The sequence below is a fragment of the Papilio polytes genome, unplaced genomic scaffold (genome assembly GCF_000836215.1).
Source record: "Papilio polytes unplaced genomic scaffold, Ppol_1.0 DF823879.1, whole genome shotgun sequence".
NCBI classification, from domain to species: domain Eukaryota; kingdom Metazoa; phylum Arthropoda; class Insecta; order Lepidoptera; family Papilionidae; genus Papilio; species Papilio polytes.
This window is the reverse complement of record NW_013525325.1, coordinates 31,809-56,581: the sequence shown is the minus strand read 5'-3', so window position 1 is coordinate 56,581 and position 24,773 is coordinate 31,809. Positions and strand designations below refer to the sequence as shown.

The window sequence follows — 24,773 nt, the reverse complement described above, 5'->3', positions numbered from 1 at the left end:
GAAATTATAATATTTGCTTTCTTTGGAATTATACATTTAAAAATAAATTAAAACCCTCTGAACAATAATTATCATATAAAAATAAATCTGAGACTTGAGGAACTACGTTCACAAATCAAACCCACGTTCAAGAAAAGACGTTACCTAAGGACTAAGGCCTTTTATACTTTCTTACTTTTATACTTTCTGCAACTATGAAAAACCTTACACAAAATGTTAAATTTCCAAACAGTTGACAGTGGTAGAGCCCACAGTAACTTCTTCGCAACACTGGGCTGGCTCTTCCGATCATACCAGGTCATACCTGGCAAAAGACAGGCGTAAAATGGAAGATATTCGGCGTTTCGTCTTATAAGTGTGCGTGTCGGAGCCTAATTTTAATCTCCATCTCTTTCCACCCATTTCCTATATGGAAATGATAGGAAGGTAAATAGGATTTGACGGCGGAGTAGACGCAGAAGAAGAGGGAGAGACTTTTTATGTGGGTCTTTTTCTCCGTGGAACAAGTATCTGCAATTCCAGTCGAATTCACGGGCCCTTGCTTGTTTGGAAAAAATAGTATTGTGATGCTTTAAATAGTAATTAAATCTATAAGTTACAACTTTTCTCTATAAAATAAATACAGGTTACCAAACACTTTAAAAGTTCAAAAAGTTTCTTTACCAGATAAAGTATTGTGGTTATTTTTTTTGTGTATAGCAACTCTATAGATTGCATTTTGTTTACAAATCCTTATCCAATCAAATGATATCACTGGCTTGCGTACTCGTTTGCTATTGGCCAAGAACAATCACACGGTTAAAGAGAAATGCGCCACTGTCACAAAGCGAATTCTAAATCAAAACAGAAAACAAAGGCTTTTGATTGAAGTCGCTTGTTGGACTTCCATTTGTCTGTTTTCGTGATAATATTCCAAAACACCCTATAAAGTGTTAATAATAATCGAAAACTGATATTATCAAGTGCTGTGCTATTGCGAAAATGGCTGCTCGCAAGTTAAATACAATCGAAGACTTAAGCGGTAAGTTTTTAATCGTAAATAAACAATGAAATGTATGACGAAACTAGATTTACAAGTTTCGTATCAAGGATGCTAACTGCGTTTCCGTAATCAACATTGCAATCTATTTACGCAGTTAATTTTCACAACAGATGTCTTTGTTTATGTCCTTGATTTGCAAGTAATTACGTCGCGAAAATGTAGTTCGAACGCGTTCTTGTATGACTCACGTTGTTTTCTAGTATTTAATGTGAGAAATCATTTAAAACCTGTTTTTTATTATTAGCGTGATGAAACCTAGAAATCAAACAAACCTCTTCTATCTGTCGTATTAGTAATACATTCTCTTTATTCCTGCTCCCCTGGTACTTAAAATATCGATCTGTGAAGTTTTTTTTTTAAATAGGCAAATGTTGTATTTAATTTCTGCCACATTAGCACAGATACGAAATTAATCTTATTTTTATATGATTTTTTGTGAAGCCAATTAAAAAAAAAATTGAAATGGTAATTTTTTAGTTATGTATATAAAAAAAATCCTAAGTGTAGAATTTATGTCTAAATAATTTAGGACTCACACTCATGGCATAAAAAGTTGGACAGTTTTTGATTTTTTATATAAAAAGTAAAAAATATATGATGATGTGATTTTACATACAATGAAAAATAATGTATTAATATGTTATTTTTTTATTCATTTTTAAATCATTTATGCATCAATATAAAGAGACTTGTTGTTTTATGTTTGTAGCAAATAAACTCAAAAACTACTGAACCGAACTAAAAAACTACTTCACAATTAGAGAGATACATTATTCCTTAGTGATATAATATATTTGAAATTGTTTTAAAATTTCTAAAACTTGAGTTTTTAATGAAATAAAAAAAACATGTTTTCTAACAGTGCCCTGAAAGACCCCAAGCGGACTAAATTGCTTGTATCAATTTTCTTGCAATTGATAAATTGTAGTGCGAAGACCTGTTGTGGAGTTATTTTTAGTACCTAATCATCCAATCTAGGTCTTAAATGGATGTACCTATTTCTGTCTGTTGTTATACAGGTACCGGGCAAACATGAATAGGTATTGTGTTGAATCTAAGGTTTTATTAAAGTAAATCTATTGTTTACTAGCTGTTGCTCGCTACTTTGTGCAGATATTTTTTTGTTGTTAATAAATATAGTCTATGTTACTCAGTAAATAGCTATTTATTGAAATAATTTTTGAAATTGCTCAATAGTTTTTGGAGTCATTTGAATATACAAAAATACAAATCTTTCCTCTTTAATATTGTATAGATTATATATGTTTTTTACCCCATGAATTATTTCTTTAGTAAACTCCAGAATGAATTAACTAAATTACTGTTTTATTTGTGTTTTGAGTGTTATAGGTACACCTTTTTTATTTTTTTAATTCTTGTTTGTTTCCAATAGATGTCACTGAACTGAAAATGTGACAGAAGTTTTGCATTTTGATAAGAAAACCGAAGGCCTTTTTACTTATAATAAGGAAATAAATAGAATTATAGATAAGTTATCAATGTTATATGGTTGTTAACTTAAAGGTTATTAGGTATTAAATTCCACAAGTATTTACTCTATCATCATCCACTTGTCCGGAGGCACAGTATGTGCTGCTTCCATACATCTCTATCAGCCGTCATATCTGAATCCACTCCTTTCTTAAGCATATCCTCTTTCACACAATCCATCCATACTTTCTTCGGTCTTCCTCTTCCTTTGTAGCCATCCACATTCAATCTTAACACTTTCTGGTTTATGTCCCCATCGTTTCGTCGCATAACATGTCCATACCACGCTAACCTTTTGCTTCTCAATTTCTCCACCACTGGCGCTACTTTCAAACTTCCTCTAACACATTCTTAACTTTATCCATTCTTGTCACCCACATCCATCTTAACATACACATCTCAGCCACATACAATCTCCTTTCATCCGCAACTATTTACTCTATATTTTAAATTTATTTATTTAGAGCCACTCAACACATGTGCTGATCTTCCGTGGCCGTTGAAAATAGATGGCACTAACTAATACATTTTATATGTACACAATGATATTTTATACATTACTAGCTGTTCCCAAGCGACTTCATCCGCATAAAATTGTGAAAATTTAATTTTATTGTTTACATGTCAAATTATCAACAGCAAATGTCAAAATGACTTGACAAACCTTGACGATCTTGCTTCCTTGATTTGGCAGCAAGCAGCAACTTATGGTCTCTTTCCCACATTAGGATTTTATCCAAAATATTCACCCCCTGAGATTAATGGCGTAAAAATATATAGCCTAAAGCGTGACGTATGTGTTGGGCTTTTTATTAAGGAAAGAATTATTCAAAAACATGCTGTGATTGCTGACATCTTAGGCAACAAAGAAGTGTGTGTTTACGCTTTATTATAATAGTATAGATACATAATTAAATAATAAAACCAACTGAAATTTTCATGAAACTCGCAGACAACTTTCCTTTATCCCCAGTTTAGTACCAGGCAATCATAAAGTCTGTATACTTACGAGGACATTGAACCCCGACGGCGAGACGGCTGGGGGTGTTTGGCCTTGCTGAAACGAACGAGTCAACCCCTAATCGTTTTCTGAATACTCAGACGTTGAACTTATGTGTGCCTGGTACTTTGAATCGATAGGTTTCTTTGTTATATTGAAGACTTTTATTGCAAAGGAGAAGGAAATATTTAATACTAGCTTTCGCCCGCGACTCCGTCCGCGTGGGATTAAAAAATAATAAAAGATACAGTCTATGTTACTCATAGATAAATTACTTTTTTAATAGTGAAAGCATTTTTTAAATTGGCCGTGTATTTTTTGAGTTATTTCAAAATATAAAAATACAAATCTTTCCTCTTTATAATATTAGTATACGTGATACTGGAAATAACTCATGGATCCTTTGTGACGATACACATTTTATGTGCCCCTGGTATTAAGCAGGAAGATTCAATCGTTTTAACTAAACAAGGTCGGCAGAGTAGCCGGTCAACGACTTTATTGTCTTGCCAAATGAATTGAATGTTTTCCTTGTTTTGGAAAAATCGTGAAAATTATTTGGATTTGATAGAAAATGTAATAAACTAGCGGATGCACGCGACTTTGTCCGTGTGGAATAAAACAAAGTAAAAATGCAGCCTATATTACTACAGTAGTTACGTAGTTTTTTAATGGTGTAAGAATTTTTTTTAATCTGTCCAGTAGTTTTTGAGTTATTTCAATACATAAAAAAATACAAATCTTTCCTCTTTATAATATTAGTATAGATTTTAATTACTCATTTACCAATAAAAGAGTGTTTTTCCCTGATAATAAAACCAAACACAATAATATCATTGTTCTGTTTACCTCTTACATGTATAATATGTCCAAAGTAATCTCAATGTTTACATATAAAATATCATGTCATTGAGAACTTTGACTATAGACAAACGGACTAAGCAAAGAGCATGTTCAAATCATACTAAAAGTACATATTGTTTGTTTTTATTTTACACGAGCTGTCGCCCGAAAAATTCGTTAGCGCAAATTTGGACAACTTGTTACGCCATTTTGACAGCGCGGAATTAATTAAAAAGTATCCTATACTATGTCTGTCTATGACAGCTACCCTCCAGTGAAAATCCCGTCCAAATCGGACCGTTTCGGAGATTACGCGGAACAAATGCGGACAGACAGACAACAAATTTTTAATGCGATTTTGGCTATCAGCAACGCAAATACACCATCTTCCCGTAATCTGTTTTTTTAATACTATAAACAGATGCTCCAATTTTATTATATGTATAGACAAGGGATCAAGAAGTGAGGGAAGAGCAACGCGTCGCACAGGTCCTGTCTCTTTAAAGTCAAAGACTTACAACATACTATTGAGGGAATAGCTATTAACAATGTATTTGGTCTAATTTTATTGTAAATATACGTGGTTCTGTATTATCCATTATGTAAATATACACATATGTAAATACATGGATAATAGAATTGTCGAGTACATCTGCGTAGTAAATCTTACTAATATTATAAATGCGAAAGTTTAGATGGATTTTTGTTAGAGTTTGTAGCCTTAACTGCTGAACGGATCTCGATGTTTCCATAAATGTATTGGATAGTCTGGAAGATCACGGGTTATTTGCTTGTTTTTCTTAATTCCACGCGGACGGAGTCGCGGGCAAAAGCTATTCTATACTAATATTATAAAGAGGAAAGATTTGTATTTTTGTATGTATTGAAATAACTCAAAAATTACTGGGCCGATTTTAAAAATTCTTTTACCGTTAGAAATGTAATTTATCTATGAGTAACATAGGCTATATTTTTTTTATTTCACGCGGGCGAAGTCGCGAGCAACAGCTAGTTACCAATAAAAGATTATCTAATGCCAGTGTTTAATATTTTTACAGCCGATATCGTGTCGTTCACGTCACGTGATCGTTGATTTTAAATCATTTATTTGATCTTGACAAACGTGTTCATAATTCACAATATGTCGATTGAATTTCGTTAGATTGTAAACTGTTGAGAGTGGTATTACTGTCGTCAGTTTACAAACTAACTGATTTAATTACGGATTATGTAAGGAATTTAATATTTTTGTACCAGGCGTGCATAAACATTAGCTTATCTTTTTCTAGGTCATATGCTTCGGTGTTTGTTTTGAAAGTAAATATTGTCAATGGCGCTAATTTTACTAAACAAATGTTTGTGTTGGAAGTAATTTTGTTTGTTTTATTAGATTAGGCAAAGTCTCTCAGTTCTAATTGAAGAGTCGAACTGTTCAGGTAAATGTTGTATTCGACCATACATACCAGTCATATATCTCTGTCTCTGTTTTATCAAAGCGAATGAAAAAGATAGGTATATTACAAAGCGACTTATTTGAGAACTGACGTTATAGGTAATTCATGACACGTGTAAGAATTGGCAGATATCCAATGCGTTATATAGGTATTGAAAATACGACCTTAAAGTGATTCAGAGAAAGGTTAAAATGTTTTGGATGATTTTAAGACGTAAATGTACTTACAATAATTATTAAGACCTATTCATGTTCTTTTAATAAAAACGTAAGAGATGAATTCTTTCATGCGTTTCTATATAAATGGATAGGTCGCATCTGTATACTACGTTTTATAACCTGTCTATTTGTAGAGTTCAGTGATATATCTATCTCGCTTACTCCGTAATTAAGGGCGTACGCGTATTGAGTCACGTATGCCCTTCACCTGTTTCGGTTTGTGTGCATTGATTATCTGCATATTGGTAGCTCTTAACGGATTATGTTTTCCTGGTATATTGTTTTTGTTTGCCTTTTTAAAAATATTTTTAAACTAGGAGGATTCCTGAGTTACATTGATGCTGAGTTTTTGTTTCTTAATCTTAGTTTAAAGTTTGAATTTAAATTATTTTTCAACGGTGTTAAACTCAAGTTAGCTCGGAAACACATTTCATGAAGTTAACGAACTAAAAACTAACGAATGGTTAAATGTAACTGCGAAATTGGCTATTAGACGAAATTGACATAAAAAGCAAATTAATATGACAAATGAAAAATTTATTGTCACCTATGCCCGGGTTCCAAGCTACATTTAACTGTTCGATAATGATTTTGGTTTAATAACGGACATGAAATGCGTTTCCGAACTACGTAACTTTTACTTAAATTTAGTTCAAACTAACACAAATGAATTTATACTATTATAATAAAGCGTAAACACACACTTCTTTGTTGCCTAAGATGTCAGCAATTACACCATATTTTTGAATAATTATTTTTTTGATAAAAAACCCTACACTTTCGTTACGCTTTAGGCTATATATTTTGACGCCATTAAACTTAGGGGGTAAATATTTTGGATAAATACCCTAATGTGGGAAAGAGACTATAAGTTGCTGCCAACATCAAGGAAGCAAGATTGCTAAGGTTTGTCATGTCATGTCATTTTGACATTTGTGATTGACAATTTGACAAATGTTCATAATTTCATGCGGATGAAGTCGCACGGTAACATCTAGTTAGGTAAATAAAATTAGTGCATACTTCAGTTAGCTTTATATCCATTTGGTAAGATAATTTTTTTTATCATTACGGAAGATTTTCCTCGAGTAAAAAATAAGATACTTCATTCATAAGATTGTAGAAGAAAAAGTTTGACGACCTGCTCAAAGTCACGGAGGCGTGCGTACCCGCTTGTTTATCTGCCAGACATCACGTATCTATACTAATATAATAAAGCGTAAACACACACTACTTCGTGACGTAAGATGTCAATTAAGGAATAATTCTTTCTTTAATAAAATGCCCTACACTTACGACACGATTTAGGCTATATATTTTCACACTATTAAACCTATAGAGTAAATGTTATAAATGCGAAAGTTTAGATGGATGGATGGATGGATGGATAGATGGATGGATGGATGGATGGATGGATGGTTGTTAGCATTTGTAGCTTAAACGGCTGAACGGATCTCTATGAAATTTGGCACAGGTTTAGAGCATAATCTGGAAGAACACATAGGCTACTTTTTATCCTAGGAATAGTTACGGTTCCCGAGGGATTCATTAATTTAGTTTTTTAATGTTTACTCGATCATTCTGCAACGGTTCAACATATCTTATTGAAATTTGGCACAGATATAAAACAAAGTCTGGAGTACATATGGGATAAGCTTCATCCCCGAGAAATGTCCGGTTCCCGAGGGATACGTAACTTTTTGTAATTTATATAGTTTGTATGTTTTCTAATACCACGCAGACGAAGTCGCGGGCAACAGCTCGTAGAGTAAATAAAATGGAAAAACCACTCATGTGGGAAAGGGACAATAAATTACAAGCTTCAAACATTAATGCAATTATAGTAATTTTGACATTTGCAATTTGAATAAAAAGTTTTTATAATTTCATGCGAATGAAGCCGCATGGGAACAGCTAGGTTTTTTTATATAAACTGAACTGATATGTCATTAAAGTATTACGTATTGTTTATGGTCTCCTGGTACTTTTGTGTTTATATAGGTGAGGTGAAAACTGAAAGAGGTATTTTTCATACATGTTAAAGACTGATCACCTGGCAACTTCCAAAACCCAGCATAAGAGATAAAATTAAATCAGTTTTTTTTTTTAAATTAGGCTTTCGCGTGTCATGACACAATGTAGAGTTTTTTGTTCTGGTTTCAACCAGATGAAACTAATTTTATTATTATTACTGTCGGGTTATTTTCTTGATTAAAGCGAAGAATCACTTGCGTGTAAATTAATGTAATGTACTCGTAGGTGTATCTCAAGGTATCTCAAGGTTTACGCCTAGGCATAATACTGTAATAAATTAAGGTTATACCATCCTGTCTTCTGCTTTCCTGGTATTATTAACTGGTTTCATCTAGGTAATATAACCATAAAATATACAAATAAGTAAATAAATCTTACCTTTTACTAATATTATAAGTTTAGATGGATGGATGTTTATTAGAGTTTGTAACCTAAACTGCTAAATAGGCTACTTTTTTCCATGTGGTGAAATCCAGTCTTACTAATATCATAAATGCAAAAGTTTAGATGGATGTTTTGTTGAGTTAGTAGCCTAAACTGCTGAACAGATAGATCTCAATAAAATTTGGCATAGATGTAGAGGATAGTCTGGAAGAACTCATAGGCTAATCACTTTTGTTTTAATTAATTCTACGCGGATGGAGTCGCGCGCAAAAGCTAGTATTGCAATAACTCGAAAAACTACTGGGCTAATTTAAAAATTCTTTCAGCAATAAATAGCTGTTACCACTGAGTAATTATCTGCACAAAGTCGCCAGCAACAGCTAGTAGACAATAGATAAATTTACTTTGATAAAACGCGGATGGAGTCGCGGGCGAAAGCTAGTAAATTATAAAGGACTTATACAGAAAGTAGTGTGGATTACATGTCCATACTTCTATACTAATATTATAAAGAGAAAAGATTTGTATTTTTGTATGTATTCGATTCACGTAAAAACTACCAGGCCTAATTCATAAATTCTTTCACTATTAGAAAGGTAATTTATCTGTAAGTAGCATAGACTATATTTTCTAAATATATGCGCGCGAAGTCGCGAGCACCAACTAGTTTTTGGTTAAAAACACGTAGATGTCCATAATATCAATCAACGGTTAAATAATTTAAACACGTTTGTAACTAAAAATATCCTTTCTAAATAAATGCCTCACGATTTCGTTACATAACAGAGAAGAAAGATGTATAATTCTATATGAAAGAAAGAGATGAAGGTATGTTTCAAAGCTAGTAGGTAATGTTTTTCAAAGAAATAAAGAATATATCATGTCAAGATAAAAAAGATAAAATGAAAATGACAAAGGGTTTTGTGTCATACTAAATGTATTAAAGGTTGGTTTTCACGGGCAAAAACATCTCAAGTCACGATTGTTTTTGTATTGAACAAGCATGTTTTTAAACAGTAAAAGTCAATGTCATTTAATAACAAAACAATAACAAACAGTAAGATGACACCATATTTTAGACAGTGATAGAAAAAACCAGCAATATAAAGTATTGTTGCTCGCGACTTCGTCCTTCGTTCGGACGGAGTCGCGGGCGGAATCTAGTGTAGAAATAAATGTATTGACACTCAGTATTAACGTAGTTTTTTAATAGTGAAAGAATTTTCTAAATCGGTCTAGTAGTTTTTGAGTTTTTTCGTTACACATGAAAATATTAACAGTGGTAGAGCCCCTTTTAACATCTTCGCACGAATGGGCCGGCTTGCCCGGTGTAATACCACTACCACACAGAAAACAGGCGTGAAGTGGAAGCAATTCCGCCTTTCGTCTGATGAGTGTGGTGCCGGAGGTTTAATTTTAGTTTCCACCCTTTCCACCCTTTTCTTAAGAGGAATGAATGGGAAGGAAAAGTGGATTTGACGGTGGAAGAGACGCATAGAAAGTGGAAATGTCCTCTTTATGTGCGTCTACTTCGTCAATGAACGCATCTGCAATTGCGGATGTTTATGGGCAGCAGACTCTTTCCATTTCGGTGGTTTCAGGCTGCTTGCTCGTTTGCCACCTTATATTATAAAAAAAAAGAAATCTATCTCCTTTATAAGACAGATAGTCGGTACCATATTAATATTAATGCATACATAAATTAAAAACAAAGATTTTAAGTATAAATCGTATGAAATATCGATGTTATTTATAACGAATCATCAAACACGATATTTGTGCATCCAGTCACAATTTATACGTGTGCAGTACAAGAAACTAAATAAGATATATGTAAAATGAACCTTATTTGTATTTGATAAGGTTTGTATTTTTACGTTTAATACAACGTGGGTCGATAATCTGCGCCCACGCAATACCGACAGCGCGCTTTTGTTTACGCGTGCGTTCTAAATTTAAAAATAATTCAGTCGTGTTCTGACGCTCGTCGTGTGCAGACGTGTTTGTGCGTCTGATTAAATCGTTATTTACAGTGTTTTGCGCAGTTTGTTGTTAATAATGGAGTCGAAGAGTTTAGTGGGTGATAATGTTGATGGTAAATATTTTTGTGTTTGTGACTCATTGTGTTGTTTATTTGTTAATGTACTGGCTTGTTTACATTGGTTTATCTAGATTGTTTGGTGTTTGTATCTTTAATGCAGTGTTTTTGTTTAATTAGCTTTCGCCCGCGACTCCGTCTGCGTGGAATTAAAAAAAAACACTAATGTGCGTAGCCTATGTGTTCTTCCAGACTATCCTCTACACCTACACCAAATTTCATCGAAATCCGTTCAGCCGTTTAGGTTACAAACTCTAACAATCATCCATCCATCCATCCATCTAAACTTTCACATTTATAATATTAGTATGATTAGCTTTTGTCCACGGCTTCGCCCGTTTTAAAGTGCAATACTTACGTTCACCCCTTTCAATCTACCAAAAGTATTAACTTAGTAGTATTCTACGTAATAATAGAAATCTACTGATGCCAGATTCCAATTCTGCCCGGTAGCTTGTGAGCTGATTTTTCGGTTACCCTTATTGTTTGTGTTCGCGATATCTTCTAAACTATTAGTCCAATTTAAATACTGTAAAGGACAATTTTATTCTACATTAAATTCTCCTGATAACAAACGCATTTATTTGGATAAGGATTAATAATGAAACCAATAAAAGAAAGGCGTATATATGTGCCCGTGGGCTTTTACTTCTTACTTTAGGTTTGTACCGATCTTGATGTAGAGCATAGTGTGGAAGAACATATAGGGTATTTAATCATTCTTTTAATTCCACGGGCAACTGTTTGTAACTCTAAAAGAATTTGTCTCTTGTTTATTTAGAGAACAGAAGCTTGCGTACACTTTTGATTATACTATCACCCAACTTTTGTGCGATTGTCGATTGTTTCGCAGTCAACTGTTTAGTCGCACAACAGTGGTAGTGCCCGCGTTACCATCTTAGCACTGCAGGGCCGGCACGCCCGGTGTAATACCACGACCACATACAAGACAGGCGTGAAATGGAAGCAATTCCGTGTTTCGTCTGATGAGTGTGGTGCCGGAGACCTAATTTAAGTCCCTTTCTCTTTACCATCCTTTTCTTATGTGGAGAGGATGGGAAGGGGAAGTGGATTTGACGGTGGAGGAGAAGCATAGGAAGGGGAAATATCCTCTTTATGTGCGTCTCCTCCTCTGTCGGATACGGGTAGGCAACGCATCTGCAATTGCGGATGTCTATGGGCAGTCGCTTCGCCATTTTGGCGGATTCAGGTGGCCGCTTGCTCGTTTGCCACTTTATGTTATAAAAAAAAAAACAACTAATCGAGTAGTGTACCTCCATATAAGGTCATAGGAATCAAAGCGAGACTAAACAGTTGTTTGACAGTTTAGTCAAAGGTGTGCACTTAATATGAAGGTTTTTGTTTAGTTTTTTAGGGTGATTTCACATTTAAATGTTTATTTCTAATGTTATCTCGTGTGTATAAATCCGGTTTTTTAATTGAGAAGTTTTGTCATGTGATTTTTAAATGTATACGATAAAATAATTTTTATTAAAAACTTGTATATCTATACTGGTATAATAAAGCGTAAACACACACTTTGTTGCCTAAGATGTCAGCAATTACAGCATGTTTTCGAATAACTTTTTTTAATAAAAAGCCCTACACTTGCGTCAAGCTTTAGGCTATTTTCACGCCGTTAAACTTAGGGGTAAATATTTTGGATAAAAACCCTAATCTGGGAAAGAGATCATAAGTTATTGCCAACATTAAGGAAGCAAGATTACTAAGGTTTGTCTATGTTATGTCATTTTGACATTTGCAATTGATAATTTGACAAATGTGAACAATAAAATGATATTTTTATAATTTTATGCGGATGAAGTTGCTTGAGAACAGCCAGTTTGAATATATTATATAAGTGTTTCTGTTAAGTTGTATTCCGTTTTTAACTAGTTTTTTTTAATGTTTTTATTGTAGTTTGAATAAAATTCGAGCATTTAATTCTTGTTTGTGGTCATCTTTCTAAGGAATTTGAACTATAAATAGCTTTGAGGTCGTAGTTTTTTTGTGCGTTTAAAACCGGTTAAAGATCTTAAAGGGTACTGTTGGACTTTGAGAAGGAATTGAAAGTTTAAAATATTTAAAACGATATCCTTTTTAACCCTTTATTAGTGAAAATATAGCCTACTAGATGTTGCCCGAGACTTCGTCCGCGTGGTATCAGAAAACATACGAACTATATAAATAACAAAAAGCTACGTAGCCTGGACATTTCTCGGGGCTGAACCTTATCCCATGTGTACTCCAGAGTTTTATATCTGTGCCAAATTTCAATAAGATATGTTGAACCGTTGAAGAATGATCGAGTAAACAATTAAAAACCAAATTGATGAACCCCACGGGAACCGTAACTATTCCCGGAATAAAAAGTAGCCTATGTGTTCTTCCAGACTATGCTCTAAACCTGTGCCAAATTTCATGGAGATCCGTTCAGCCGTTTAGGCTGCAAACGCTAAGGGGAGGAGGGAGGAGGCTAAGGGGAGGTATTAGAGATAATTATGACGATCCAGTTAAATAAATGTTTGAGGTCTACCTACCCCTCTGGGTTGCGGGCGTGATTGTATTATTGTACTAATAAGTTAGTCTAAGTTATAATACTTATCTGCACATCTGGTAATTATAAGTGTAATTTATTACTTGGCATGCATTTGTATGGTTCATACATTTGTTATGTCACCGTAAAATTGGTAATGTAGTCATTTTAAATTATTTCTAACTTAATTAATGTAACTTTTTTTTAATATTATGTTTAAGTTTGATGTTGATTTGAAATAAATTTAGTCTTTTTTTACATTTTTTTTAGAATGTATGAATATTTCTCTTTGAAATTTGTAGTTAAACATATGTTTAATATTATTTCACAACAAATTTTCTTTAAGTATTGTAGAACTAGTCATATTTGAAATTGACGAATTTCTAAATTTGTTAGCGACAGATACGAATCGCACCGGAAATCCGTCGTGTTGTCTCGGTTGGTTTATTTTATAACATAGTTGTATGAGATCACATAACCAGACCACATATGTTTAGGTGTGGTCAGAGACAAAAGATTTTGTCCTAGGAATTCATAATTTATAGTTACTAATACTCATGTGGTTACTTGACGGTTACAACCTAGGAATCTTACTTTTTTTTATAACATAAGGTGGTGAACAAGCGGCTACATGAATCCGCCGATTTGGCGAAGCCACCGCTGCCTATAAACATTCGCAATAGCGGATGCGTTGCCTACCCTCAATTGACGAAGGAGACGCACATAACCAGGATATTTCCCCTTCTTATGCATCTCCTCCATCGTCAAATCCACGTTCCTTTCCCATCCTTTTCTTATAAGAGAAAGGGTGGGAAAGAAAAAGGACTAAAGTTAGGCCTCCGCCACCACATTCGTCAGACGAAACGCAGAATTGCTCCCACTTCACGCCTGTATTCTGTGTGGTCGTGGTATTGCACCGGGCGAGTCGACCCATTCGTGCGAAGATGTTAAAGCGGGCTCTACCACTGTAAAACCACTCTCTTTCTCTGACAGAATCCTGGGTTTAATTTAACAACAGAATTTATGGAATGATGAATCTTATGTCTGTCTCTCTTCCTCTTACAGAATCCTGGGTTGAATTGAACTCCGGCGGTGGATTGGCCGCGATGGAGAATGAATATATCCGTCTGTTGAGAGAAGCGCAGAGAGAGAGTCGAGACTCTTCAGTGCGTCATTCGAGAGCTTCCAGTGTTAAGGGCAGGTGAGATACTATACGGTTATGTGCGCCTGGTACTTTGCTGAGAAAATTACTGTCCAATAACTTGTTTAAAAACATGTTTATGTTCTAAAGGCCTGTCCCATCACTGGCTGATAGAGTCTCAGATAGTTCAGTAATGACGTTACTGTCAGATTAGGAAACAAAATCCGATATTTCATGACATATTCTTAAACGTTGGATAGTTATCAGACAATTTACAATTTGGTGGGACAGGCACTAAAAACACTTTTTTAAAACTATTTTTTTACTAAAATGCAGAGTTTAGATGGATGGATGTTTGTTAGAGTTTGTAGTCTAAACTGCTGAACGGATTTCGATGAAATGTGGTATAGGATAGTTTGGAATAACAAATAGGTTCACTTTTCTTTTTTTACTCCATGTGGACGGAGTCGCGGGCATTAGCTATTCATACCAATATTATAAATGCGAAAGTTACGATGGATGGATGTATGTTAGCGTTTGTAGCCTAAACGGCTGAACGGATCTCCATGAAATTTAGCACAGGTTTAGAGCATTGTCTGGAAGAACACATAGGCTATTTGCTTTTGTTTTTTTTGATTCCATGCGGACGGAGTCGCGGGCATTAGCTAGTGTTCTCTAATATCCATGATAGTAGGGGAAGTTTACAACAGGCACGAAACAGTAGAAGGCTGCGAAACAATCGACAAACACAACAGTTGTGCGATTGTTTTGTCAAAGGTGTACACAAGCTCCTTTGTAACTAAATATTCTTAACAAAAAACCTATTGTAACATATCAAGTGATGAAACCTTGACCGTAAAATCTGGAACCGTAACGATGTTAGGGTTGTCAGTTGCGTTAAAATTGTAAAAATAATAGTAACTAGCTATTACTCCCGACTTCGTCCGCGTCGTATTATAAAATAATAAAAAACACAGCCTATGTTAATGTAATGCCAGTGTAGCTTTCTAATAATGAAAGCTTTTTTGAAATTGTCCCAGTAGTTTTTGAGTTATTTCAATACATACAAAAATACAAATCTTTCCTCTTTATCTATACTATTATAATGAAGCGTAAACACACACTACTTTGTTGCCTAAGATGTCAGAAATTACAGCATATTTTTGAATAATTCTTTCTTTAGTAAAAAGCCCTACACTTACGTCACGCTTAAGGCTATATATTTTCACGCCATTAAACTTGGGGGTAAATATTTTGGATAAAAAACCCTAATGTAGGAAAGAGACCATAAGTTGCTGCCAACATCAAGTAAATAATTTGACAAATGTAAACAATAAAACAATTTCATGCGGATGAAGCCGCACGGGAACAGCTAGTAATATTATAGTATAGACAAGCAGTTGCCCGCGATTTAGTCCACGAAATATTAAGATTAAAAAGTATCCTATAATATGGCCGTCTATGTCAGCTACCCTCCAGTGAAAGTCCGGTCAATATCGGCCCAGACGTTTCGGAGATTGCAACAAACGCGGCTTGAGGACAGACAGACAAAATATTTTTAAATGCGATTTTCGTTATCAGCAATGCAAATATATCATCCCGAAATCTGGAATTTTTCTCTTGATATTAAGACACTCCAATTTTATTACTTGTATATATCGATGTGTATGAAATAGTAGAGAAATACTCAATATTAGCTGTTGCTCGCGACTTTGTCCGCGTGAGATTAAAAAAATAAAGCCTATTTTACTCACATATAAATTACCTTTCTAACGTTGAAAGAATTTTAAAAATCATCCCAGTAGTTTTTGAGTTAAATTCATACAAAAATACAAATCTTTTCTCTTTATAATATTAGTATAGAGAGGTTTCTGAAGTAAATACACTTTCCTATTAATATAAAGTGCGAAGTCGGGGCGTATCGCTAGTAGGGTTCTTACCCGTCTAAAGTATGTTTAATAGTTTGTGATAACCCTGAGATGACCTTGGTAATATTATATTCAAGTAACTGATATTATATGGACCAGTGGTCAAAGTGTGGTGGTTACTATATCGTACTAATATTATAAATGCGAAAGTTTAGATGGATGTTTGTTAGAGTTTGTAGTCTAAACTGCTGAACGGATTTAAATAAAATTTGGTATAGATGTAGAGGATAGTCTGGAAGAACACATAGGCTACTTATGTTTGTTTCTTTTAATACCATACGGACGGAGTCGCGGGCGAAAGCTAGTAATGTTATAAATGCGAAAGTTTAGATGGATGTTTGTTAGAGTTTGTAGCCTAAACTGCTGAACGGATTTCAATGTAATTTGGTACAGATGTAGAGGATAGTCTGGAAGAACATATAGGCTACATACTTTTGTTTTTTAATTCGCGCGGATGGAGTCGCCGGCGTTAGTTAGTTAACTATTTATCTTATGCCTCCTTTGAATATTTATCGAGTTTGTCTCATGTTTTAGTGGTCGGGTTGTAATGTTTTCGTTTATTGTTCACAGCCCGAAGTCACCTCCGAACAGTCCCAACTTGGAACCGTCTACGGAAGACGAGCTAAAGGGTGTTTATATTAACTGCTGGAGGGTAAGTTTTCACAAAAAAATGTTAAAAAACATATAGATGAACAAAATTATTTTCACCGGTGTTGAGTGCAAAATACAACCTCTTTGGCCGACAAGCAGTATTTATAAGGCCAAAGAGGCTGCATACTGGCCACCAAGGCAATAATCGTTTGTAAAAGAAAATATATAAAAGAAGAAGTCAAGATGTGATCGACATAGTTTTGAGTTTTTTAAAAATTTGTGTAATAAGTTAAACAACCGGTACTTTCTCTGAAAGGTACTATATCAGTCAAGTATAGTGCCGGCTTGTATTGACGGAATAAAATCTATACTATTATAATAAAGCGTAAACACACTTCTTTGTTGCCTAAGATGTCAGCAATTACTGCATATTTTTGAATAATTATTTTTTTAATAAAAAGCCCTACACTTACACGCTTTAGGCTATATATTATCACGCCAACTTAGGGATTAATGTGAGAAAGGGATAAAAATTTCAAGCGGTCAACATGTCAAAGGGTATTGTGAAAAAAAATAATGGTTTAAAAAAATATACAGACGAATTTAGACCCTCCTCCTTTTGGGAAGTCAGTTAAAAAGATGGAGCTTATAATTTAGTAAAATACTAGCTGTTCCCGTGTGGCTTCATCCGCATAAAATTATGGAAATGTATTTTATTGTTGACATCTGTCAAATTATCAATAGCAAATGTCAAAATGACATGATGACAATATTGCTTCCTTGATGTTGGCAGTAACTTATGGTCTCTTTCCCACATTAGGGTTTTTATCCAAAATATTTACCCCCAAAGTTTAATTGCGTGAAAATATATAGCCTAAAGCGTGACGAAGTGTAGGGCTTTTTATTAAAAAAAAGAATTATCCAAAAATATGCTGTGATTGCTGACATCTTAGGCAACAAAGTGTGTGTTTACGCTTTATTATAATAGTATAGATTTATTTATTGTTTATTTCAGGATGAGTCGAACGATTGGGTTTGGGAATGGAGTAGCAGACCGGATCAATTGCCACCGAAGTGAGTTGAAATTAAGAGTGTTATGGAACATCAGAGTTCGGCTTGTTCCGTTTTCCTAACTAAATTTACAGTGGTAGTGCCCGCTTTAACATGTTAGCACTGCAGAGCTCGCCCCCAATACCACGACCACACAGACAGCCGTGAAGTGGAAGCAATTCCGTGTACAGTCTGATGAGTGTGGTGCAGGAGGCCTCATTTAAGTCCCTTTCTCTTTACCACACTTTCCTTATAACGAGAGGATGGGAAGGGAAGTGGATTTGACGGTAGAGGAGATACATAATAAGAGGAGATATCCTCTTTATGTGCGTCTCCTCTGTCGGATAATGGTAGGCAACGCATCTGCAATTGTGGATGTCTATGGGCAGTCGCTTCGCCATTTTGGCGGATTCAGGTGGCCGCTTGCTCGTTTGCCACCTTAGGTAATAAAAAAAACCTAACCAGGTTAGGTGATTTTTTTCCGTTTTCGTAACCAGTCAAGTTTTTTTTGCTAGGGTGGGTACACTTTGCTAGTTTTCATGTCCTCAATCCTATGTTAAAACGATCAGCTATCGATTTCAGGGCCAAATAAATAGCGTAATTTATCGTATTATTAACGGCTGTTGCCCGCGACTTCGTCCGCGTGGTATTAGAAAACATACGAACTATATAAATTACAAAAAGCTACGTATCCCGGGAACCGGACATTTCTCTGAGATGAAGCTTATCCCATGTGTACTCCACACTTTGTTTTATATCTGTGACAAATTTCAATAAGATATGTTGAATCGTTGCAGAATGATCGAGTAAATATTAGAAAACTAAATTAATGAATCCCACGGGAACCGTAACTATTCCCGGGATAAAAAATAGTCTATGTGTTCCAGACTATGCTCTAAACCTGTGCCAAATTACATGGAGATCCGTTCTTAATTTTTTATACCATAAGGCGATAAACGACCAAAGTTGGGCCTGCGGCATACAAAATTAATATTTATACAATTAATAATAATAATAGCAATAGATGGTCCGGAAAATAGAAAAGTATACACACCCTATCGGTTACGAAAACGGAAAAAAAAATACCTAACTGGTTAAGCAAACGGAATAAGCCTTTACTTATATCCTTGAAGAATAAAAATATAAAAAAACATAACTCCTGAAGTAACTTGAATACTATAGTTTTTCGTAAAAAAATAAAGCTTTGATAGTATTCTCTTAGGATTTTTTTTAGTACTTTCCACCTAGACCATAGGTTGTATTGAAAAACATTTCCAGGGACTGGCGCTTCAAGCATCCTCAAAGTGCACGAGGTCCACCTTCAGCCACCTCCTCCATCGAGGTCTTGGAGCAGCAGATGGTGGTGCCAGTGATGCAACAGGTAAAGTGTCTATTTAGTAGACTTTACGTGAATCGAATACATACAAATACACGAATCTTTCCTCTTTTTATTAGAATAGATAATTTTTTTATTTATTTATTATTAATGTGTTTTAGAGTCACTGTCTGTCTGTGCGTCGTACTTGCCTGTTCAGTCGCGGCGCGGTCGCGGCTGTCCTTGTCACTAATATAGTGTCGCTGTTACTCGGCGCGGGGATAGGGTGAGTAGAATAATAATAAACACTAAACGATAATAGCAACACTACACGAAAACAGCAACACTACACAACAACAGCAACACTACACAACAACAGCAACACTACACGAAAACAGCAACACTACACGAAAACAGCAACACTACACGAAAACAGCAACACTACACAACAACAGCAACACTACACGAAAACAGTAACACTACATGAAAACAGCAACACTACACGAAAACAGCAACACTACACGAAAACAGCAACACTACACGAAAACAGCAACACTACACAACAACAGCAACACTACACAACAACAGCAACACTACACAATAACACCAACACTACACAATAACACCAACACTACACGAAAACAGTAACACTACACGAAAACAGCAACACTACACGAAAACAGCAACACTACACGAAAACAGTAACACTACACAATAACACCAACACTACACAATAACACCAACACTACACGAAAACAGTAACACTACACGAAAACAGCAAAACTACACAACAACAGCAACACTACACGAAAACAGCAACACTACACGAAAACAGCAACACTACACAACAACAGCAACACTACACAACAACAGCAACACTACACAATAACACCAACACTACACAATAACACCAACACTACACAATAACACCAACACTACACAATAACAACACGGGGAGTAAGGGGTAGGTTCTAACCACAATATTTACTCAAGCCAACTTCACCTGCACGTGCCAGAGATATAACACAATTATCGAGATCTGTTCAGTTTAGGATACGAACAAACAAACATCTAAACTTTTTTTACTTATATTAGTAAGATTTTTAATTACTGTTTTTTTTATTCTAGTATGTGGCTCAGCAAGAGAGGTATTCTTCCTCATAGACTTATAATACTGAATTAGAGTTCAAAAGACTGAAAGTTTGGGGAAAATGATGTCCCAAAGTGATTGCACCTTACGGCTAAAGATAACTGGAATCGCTTACAGGACTCTATTAGAGCACACCTTTGACTAAACTATCGCACAACTAAATTATCGCATGACAGTTGTGTGATAGTTTTGTCAATCCAACTGTTTAGTTGTATAACATCGAGTAGTATAACCTCTATGCTACGAATCAAAGCGAGCCTATACAGTTGTGCGATAGTTTAGTCATCCAACTGTTTAGTTGCACAACATCGAGTATTGTACCTCTATGCTACGAATCAAAGCGAGACTAAACAGTTGTGCGATAGTTTGGTCAATCCAACTGTTTAGTTGCATAACATCGAGTAGTGTAACCTCTATATAAGCTAAGAATCAAAACGAGACTAAACGGTTGTGCGATAGTTTAGTCATCCAACTGTTTAGTTGCACAACATCGAGTAGTGTAACCTCTATGCTACGAATCAAAGCAAGACTAAACAGTTGTGCGATAGTTGAGTCAAAGGTGTACTCTTAGATAAGAAACTCAATATTATTGTATCGAATATAATATTACTAAGATTTATTTACAAATGTAACAGTCGAAATCAATATTGATATATTTTTATTAATTTGTATGAAGAAATAAGCGTAATAAACAAAAAAAATAAAAAAAAACCCGCCAAACAAACAAAATACACCAAAAATATACTCGAAAATAAAAAAAAAAGTTTTAGAATTGGACAAAACTCTTTTGTCAATCGGTTAAAAAATCAATCGCTTAATAATGCGTTTTTTAAAATTTATTGTTTAAAATTAAAAAATAAAAAAAAAAACAAGATGCAATATTGATTTCGGCTTTTGGTTTTATGTTAGTCATTTATAGTCTATGCCATATATCTATTGGTTTCTAATGTTTATGGAAAAAAAATATGCATCAAATGTGATATGGCGTGATAGAATTTAGTTTATTTATAATATTTATATATAGATATGAAATTATATTGCACAATAATAAAGTACAATTTCATAAAACACAATAAAACTTAAATAACTAAGTGACTAAAAAACCCATCTTTATATTTTTATGACTTAAAAATCAAATATATTTGTGGCTGAATTAATGTTACCTTTGTCTTTAAAAATGTTTTAAATTGTCTATGACTGAAATCGTTAAAAAATCTTCCTGAGTTGATCTAATCTTTGCCTAAAAAAATTAAATTTGTCTGTTTTTATTCTTTGAATTGTCTATGGTTGGATTGTTCTTTGCCCAAAAAAAATCAATCTGTCACTTTGTTATTGGCGGTTTTTGTGTGCACTGAAAATTTTCTAGCCGTTAAGGATTACGATCGTCTTTAGATTTAGTTTTGATATAAATAATTAGAAATAATCTTGTTTATTTGAATATGATGTTATATAGAAAAAAATATATTTCTACAAATAAATCGGTTTCTTATTACATAAAAGTTTTGATTCTTAAATCCAAGTAAACAAAATTTATTATGGCTTCAATATTTAAAAAAACTTAAGTAGAATCAACAGTAGAAAAAAAACGTATTATATTATATTAAAATTTCCCAACCGTCACCCCGCTCTGTCCCCATGTGGGGACAAATGAGAATAAAAGTCTCACCCATCCCACCTTTTACGACGAGGAGACGGTTGGAACTTTTCATAACGGTTCTTGTCACCTTATTGGTGATAGTGGAACGGATGGAACTTTATTCTCACCTGTCCCTACGAGAGGACAGAGCGGGGTGACGGTTGGGAATAATCCAAAATAATTAAAAAAAAAAGGAAATATCGTATTCAAATAATACAAGACGTAGTTTTTTGTATATCAACAATTTTATAGCATTTGGGCACTAGCTTTTGTAGTTTTCAGAATATAAAAATTGCTCAAATTAACTTCCGAATTGAGTTTAAATAATTGAACGCACCTTTAGCGATGACATTTTATCTGTCATTTTTAGATGACGTTTAAATACTTTTAACCTCTAAAAAATAGAAAACAGTTTTAATTGTAGTTTAAAACAGTCTTTTAAATATGTGAAAGAACTAAATAAAGTTACGATAATTATGGGAAACATTTTTTAACGGCTTTTTTAATTTCAAATATGGATAAAATGGCATTGCTTGGTGCAATCGTTATCGAAATACTTTTTCTACATTTACTGTCACTATTTTAATGTATATTTCAATATTTAATAAATAAAACAAAATGTCTTTAAAACTTGCAAAAAACTTACTACTTTTTAAAGAAATATGAATTTTTAAGTATTTAAATGTATAGTAGAACCTCGATAACTCAAAACCCGGTAACATAAAAACCTCTGTAACTTCAAAAAATATGTTCCCTTCCCATCAGAGCCCAAAACCTCTACAACATAGACCCTTGATAACTTAAAAACCTCTATAACTTCAAAAAATAATATGTTCCCTTCCCATCAGAGCCCAAAACCTCTACAAAGACCCTTGATAACTTAAAACCTCTATAACTTAAAGTATTTTGTTTCCCTTGGACTTTAACTTATCGAGGTTCTACTGTAAAATGTTTTTATACTTTCCAAATGTACGGAAATAGTTGAATTTTGAATATCCAAGGTCATATTTACTCTGTGCCTCATTTGTTTGAATATTAAAAAAAAAACAATAAATTCCAAAATATTTATTATAACCTAAAAATTTAAACATGCTAGGATTTAGTTGTTAAGTTTAATTTTGTTTATAATATCGGGTACGAGATGTGGAAGTTTGTTTTAAGTTGAATTCGCTAGATGTCACTTTTAGGCGGGAATCGCTTCGAAAATGACATTTCATTGTTTTTTTATGTTTTTAAAAGTGTAGATGATGTAACCTTGGTTGAGATTTTTTTTTAATTGTAATTAAAATGATTATTGTAATAAAAATATAAGTATTGAAATAAATATTTGAAACAAATGAGTTTTTTTTTTCCTTTAGATTATTTTCAGAAGCGATTTCTGTGACGTAAAATGTCGGAAGATGTCCTTTCTAGAAAATGTTCACCAAATTCTTTTTTATGTTATTTTCGTTTTGTTTGTAATATTAAATACATTATAGGCATCTTTAAATGTATGAGATAGAAGATTGACATCTCCGATATTGTTTTTTTCAATGTAACCATTTATTGTAAGGCTTTTAAGAATAAATACGCATTTTTTATCGAATCTTGTTTTATTTCAGAATTCAATTCTTCACAGATATGCATCACGATCTTCATAACGTTAGGTAAATTATGTACATAAAAAGTTAGAAAATCACTGGTACAGCTGTATTCGAACCTAAGACCTGTAGAATTACCTTGAACTTATCTACAACTAAGATAAATTTCTTCGTTGGAAAATATTTTTATCTAAACATTTCCGAACATATACTTTGGTGAGTCAAAATGGCGGGTGTACCATAGATAATTAAATTATACTTACTAAAAATTTACCTAAAATGTACTATTTAGTATCTCGCTAAAAAAAATAATACCTTCTCTAGAACGAAATTAAGTTACACCCGCCATTTTGACTCACACACTTTGCTATGAGAAAAGGGATCCCTTTTTTATCCGTAATTAGATATTATTTTACACCCAGACATAACCCTTGAAAGCCTTTTAACAGTGGTAGAGCCCGCTTAAACATTTTCGCACTGTAGGGCTCTCAGCAATACCACGACCACACAGAAAACAGACGTGAAGTGGATGCAATTCCGCGTTTTGTCTAATGAGTGTGGTACAGGCCTAATTTTAGTCCATTTCCCTTTTCTAAGAGGAAAGGATGGGAAGGAAAAGTGGATTTGACCGTAGAGGAGATACATAGGAAGGAGAAACGTCCTCTTTATGTGCGTCTCCGTCAATTAAGGGTAGGCAGCGCTGCAATTGCGGATGTTTATGTGCAGTCGCTTTCCATTTCAGTGGATTCAGGCCGCTTGCTCGTTTGCCACCTCATATTATAAAAAAAATACTGTCAATATATTTTTTTATAGTTTTGTCATTTTCTATGTTAAAGGTTTTTCATAACTTTAGAGTCATAAGCTTATCTCTATATAATGGTTACGAAATAAAACACAATATAACAAGATTTTTAATTTTTTTTTAATATTTTCTTCCATTACTTAATCCAACATTATATAAATAGTATTTCATATATACTATAAATACAAAATAACTTGAAATTTTCTGAAAGTTGCCATGTAAAAACTAAAACGACACCGAGCTACAAAAACTATGGAGAAATTATATTCATGGCAACACTAAAATGATACCGTACAAAAAATGGTCGATTTTAGGAAAAAAAACTTTTTTTTAGGTTAAATAAAAGATAGTTACACAATTCATAGGTTTTTTTAAGCCGGGAAATTGACGATTTCGTAAACAAATTCTAGTTTTGTAACAATGTTTGAAGAACTTTAAAATATATTGATTTTTGGTGATTACAGTAAAAAAAAAACATCC

General features: G+C 33.9%; 1 protein-coding gene across 2 annotated transcripts; it reads left to right on the top strand.

The window, feature by feature from the left end:
- Nucleotides 1-788: 788 nt before the first annotated feature.
- On the top strand, nucleotides 789-20,519 carry LOC106103055 (BCL2/adenovirus E1B 19 kDa protein-interacting protein 3). 2 transcript variants are annotated; one of them, XM_013282704.1, is made up of 7 exons: nucleotides 789-1,021; nucleotides 14,166-14,301; nucleotides 16,740-16,821; nucleotides 17,776-17,834; nucleotides 19,089-19,191; nucleotides 19,308-19,411; nucleotides 20,254-20,519. In XM_013282704.1, the coding sequence occupies exons 1-7, from the start codon at nucleotides 982-984 to the stop codon at nucleotides 20,306-20,308; spliced, it is 579 nt and encodes a 192-aa protein (XP_013138158.1). In that variant the 5' UTR covers nucleotides 789-981; the 3' UTR covers nucleotides 20,309-20,519. The 2 variants fall into 2 exon arrangements, with proteins under 2 accessions (XP_013138158.1, XP_013138159.1); XM_013282705.1 differs by lacking the exon at nucleotides 789-1,021 and adding an exon at nucleotides 10,431-10,561.
- Nucleotides 20,520-24,773: the final 4,254 nt, after the last annotated feature.

Bases quoted from the DNA above. Each gene is read 5' to 3' on its own strand.
- LOC106103055 (XM_013282704.1), top strand. From the start codon at position 982: ATGGCTGCTCGCAAGTTAAATACAATCGAAGACTTAAGCG. The intron at 1,022-14,165 runs GTAAGTTTTTAA...TTCCTCTTACAG, and splicing joins TACAATCGAAGACTTAAGCG to AATCCTGGGTTGAATTGAAC. The intron at 16,822-17,775 runs GTAAGTTTTCAC...TGTTTATTTCAG, and splicing joins TTTATATTAACTGCTGGAGG to GATGAGTCGAACGATTGGGT.